The 3,843-nt window shown below is 39.8% G+C and overlaps 1 protein-coding gene across 1 annotated transcript; it reads right to left on the bottom strand.

The window, feature by feature from the left end:
* Positions 1-294: 294 nt before the first annotated feature.
* Positions 295-3,843, bottom strand: Xbp1 (X box binding protein 1). The gene is made up of 3 exons (XM_083034490.1): positions 2,926-3,843; positions 1,102-1,614; positions 295-530 (listed from the first exon to the last, which is right to left on the bottom strand). Exons 1-3 carry the CDS (start codon positions 3,219-3,221, stop codon positions 431-433), a joined length of 909 nt encoding a protein of 302 aa, XP_082890616.1. The 5' UTR covers positions 3,222-3,843; the 3' UTR covers positions 295-430.

The raw sequence follows: 3,843 nt of genomic DNA, 5'->3' as shown, positions 1-3,843 counted from the left end.
TCGTAACCGCCATCCGACAGATTGGCGTAGTCCAGCTTCGTCGAGGAGATGCCGCAGCTATCCGCGTCCAAATGAACATCGCTCATCGCGGGTGACATAGTGTCGGTGTAGGCCGGTGAGAATTGCACCGGATAGCCGAGATGAGTGCTCAAGGGGGGAACGGTGAGGTGTGTCGCGACGTCGATGTCGGTGCTGATGACCTCCTGCACGCACTCCTGAATGCCCACGCAATCGTCGCTCTCCTCGCCCGGGCAGATGATCGTGATGGAGTTGGTGGCCTTGTTGTAGGTGCCGAAGACGGTGTCGAGGTCCGGCGCTGGCTCGGATTCCTCGAATTTGATCTCGATCTCAGTCTTGATCGGTGCTGTGCTCTCTGTGTCGCGGATCACGGGATGCCAATCAGACATATCCGGTAGATAGGAGACGGTGCTTATGCTTTCGCAGACTCGATCGGCTTCCACATCTTCTGATGCCTGCCCCACCATTGTTTCTGAACGGTCAGATTTTTTAAGATCTTCTGTGATGTACAACTGCGGAACGGAGCGCAATCGACAAGTTATTAATAATGGGACAACGACTGAATCATGAGAAAGAATGCGATTGCAGAGTAAATGAATGAAAGATTTCTCCGAGGATCAAAATTGTACTTGTATTAAAATTTTGTTTTATCTCGAGGTATTTCATTCATCTTTACATTATATCTAAATGAAATTGTATATAAAAAAACAAAAAGAATAGAATTCGTTTGTGTCAAAATATTGATAACATTTAAAATTTCAAAAAGCGCATATCAATTTATGAATTTAGAATTACTTCTACCTCGGAGTATTTCATTCATCTCTGCATCACACTTAAATATGTAAATATGTAGTATTCGAAATTATTTCACGAAATTCAAAATTATAAAATAACGATTTAATTAAAGAATTAAAAATTGTAAACACTTTCAAGAAAGAAAGTTACTTTATATGATTCTAAGAAAATAAACAACAATGTGTGGCTATTTATTGACGATGCATTTTAAACAAAGATAACGAAAGACTATAAGAAAAGATGCATATAAAATAAAATGCAACTATATACGTGATTTCCGAAACTCACTTGCTCATCTGTTCTATGAGGTTTTGCTTCCCCTGCGATGTTAGCTTCTTGGATATAGCTTGCGAACAGCTCTTCGAGAGCTCGCTCGGTGCATTTTTCGTCCGCAAACAGTTCGTCGAGCTCGAGAGAAGGTAGAGACATAGAATCTTCAACAGGACGGTTGCTCTTGGGGTTAGCGTCGGGCACGATGCCGGCTGTGCTGGTCCACCCTGCGGCAGAGGGTGATCGGGGGATACTGCAGATCCCGGCAAAGGTCCAGCGCAGCCGACACGTGCCTGACACTCGGAGCAATACTGTTGTTGCTGATCTTCCGTTGCGTCTCTCATCTCCCTTTCTCTCATGAGCCTCCTAGACTCGCTCACCAGCGACTCGTTCTGTGATCTCAACACCCTGCATTCCTGTTCGAGCTGTTCGTTCCTCTCCTTCAGCGTTTTCACCGTATCCTCGAGTTCATCCAACTTGGCCTTCTTGCGGTCCCGCGAAGTCTGAGCCGCCACTCGGTTTTTCAGTTTTCTGCCGGACGAAAAAGAATAGTGAGTGTTAAAAAATATATCTAAATTACTATAATTACTATTATATATATTATATATATATTATAAATAATTTTTATTTTTATAATAAATAATAAATCGTAAACTATTTATACGAATTCTGCGGGAAGAAGAATTTTTTAAATTAATTTTGTGCATTTAAAAAAAAATGTTTTTCATAAAACTTGAAATTGTAAACATCTTGAATTGTAGAATATTTGAAAAAAAACTGACATTTCCTCGCATTAAATTTTATTTCTCGCTACACCGACGATATGTAATATAATTTCTCATTATTGATACTTCTTCGATCGATATACTGCTCTATGTATTACTTGCAATTAGTGATAAGGAAAAATGAAATTGCATCGCTATCGATCATTGCTGTATGACGTAATCGCGATATTCTCAAACCGATAATTAATCAAACGCGTACATATCGCGGTAACCACATTGTAATTTGCATTTACGTCAAGGTAAGGCGAATAGGTGATTAAGTTGTTGACATGCGAAAAAAATACTTGCAAATATTTTTTCTCCAACTCGCAGGAAATATACTTTACGTATTTTCTTAATCTTATCGTTCGTTTTCTAGATCTTACCTGCACATAATTTTTAAAGATAATCTGCTAATACAGTTGCTCGATAAACAAGATAAGGCTTATCTACAAGCTGAGTAAATAAATATTTTATTTGTATGCGTGTATTAAATGTTAAAAATTAGACTGCCTAGTTCTTATCACGAAAAAGGCGTAAATAAGAGTTAATTAGTGAGTGATAAGCAAGGCTGATGCAATTCGTGGATGTACCGGTAAAAATAGAATTGATTAAAAATTAATGTAATGTGAATTTTTTATGTAATTCTATATTGTTATTTCTATGATAGCTGCTTTCTTTATCGTAAGCCGCTCTATTGCGATCATGGCAGCGTCATTAAATGTATATGCAGACATAAATGAAAAAATTAAAATCTGTAAAATGTTTAAAGATTTTGTTGAAAAGAGAGAACAATTCGAGAAATGAAAATTTTAAATTTAAAAATTCTTGAATATTTTTTCATTTATTATAATGTATATATAATATAGTATAAATATATTAAATAGATAAATTAATCGGAAGATATATACAGAATCACGAAAATTGTTACTATCATCATGAATGTTTTCAGAGATGAATCAGCTTACAAACATCGAGAGAGAAAGAGAGAGAGAGATATCAACGAAAGGAGCAGATGACGCTACGTCATGGAATTTATACAGAAACAATTAATGTGTTGCATCGGACTTTCCCTTACTTTCTTTGCATCTTCTCCTCCCACGTTAAATGGTCCAAACGACGCTTCTTGCTGCGCGTACAGCCGTCTGTGTTTGTGATGAACGTCGCGAAGTCATCGTCTGGGAGTATCATCTCTTCCTGCTTAGGAGATACCTGAAGAACCTTCCTGGCGTCCATCCTCGCTTTATTGTCTGTCAGAATCGACGCGCTCAAGTTCAGCCTGGACAACCCGCTGCGCGTCAGCTCGTTCACTTGAATCGTCTTGGGACTACTGCCCTTAGGCAAGGCGATGATGACTCTCTTCGGGGAACTCATAATCCGCCATGCGACGACACAAATTTCTCTTTTTCTCTTGTTTCTAGGAATGAAACGACTCTTTGGTGGCCTCCCTCGAATTTATTATTGTATTGACGTAATATCGTGTCTTAAATCGTCGCTCCTCAACAAAGCATACTACACCACCGTTCGACGTAGACTGACAGTCTTCGGTACAACCGCACGAATAACCTTACCCCTCGACGGCTGACGCAACACTGACCTGACGCGACAGTACTCGCGCTTTATCGGTCGCGCTCGGTTGCCTTCGTCTAGCGTACGTGGAGCGCTGCGATTGGTCGGACCGCGAGCCTATCACTGATGGCCTACGGCGATCTATCGCGGTCATAGCTAATAGCTAATAGCTATGCGCGTCACTGTTTCTCTTTTGTGTGCACGTAATCTGAAAACCGCGGATTCTCAAACCTCGGATCTTATCCGCGAATCGCGGATCTTTTCTTTTTTTAAAGAGAGAAACTCGCGCTAGATAATTCTAATAACTTCTGCGAAAGAAGTGAAATATGTGTTTGAAAGATGCTATATTATTTTTCGAGAGTCGGTTTGTTTGAATTTTTTTACGGATACTACATCCCCAGTTTGCGAATCCCTGTCTTCTATGGAC

This window comes from Prenolepis imparis, unplaced genomic scaffold, assembly GCF_030444845.1.
Source record: "Prenolepis imparis isolate NDT839.2.m4 unplaced genomic scaffold, iyPreImpa1.0 SCAF_3, whole genome shotgun sequence".
In the NCBI taxonomy this organism is placed as follows: domain Eukaryota; kingdom Metazoa; phylum Arthropoda; class Insecta; order Hymenoptera; family Formicidae; genus Prenolepis; species Prenolepis imparis.
This window is presented reverse-complemented; position numbering and strand designations above follow the sequence as displayed.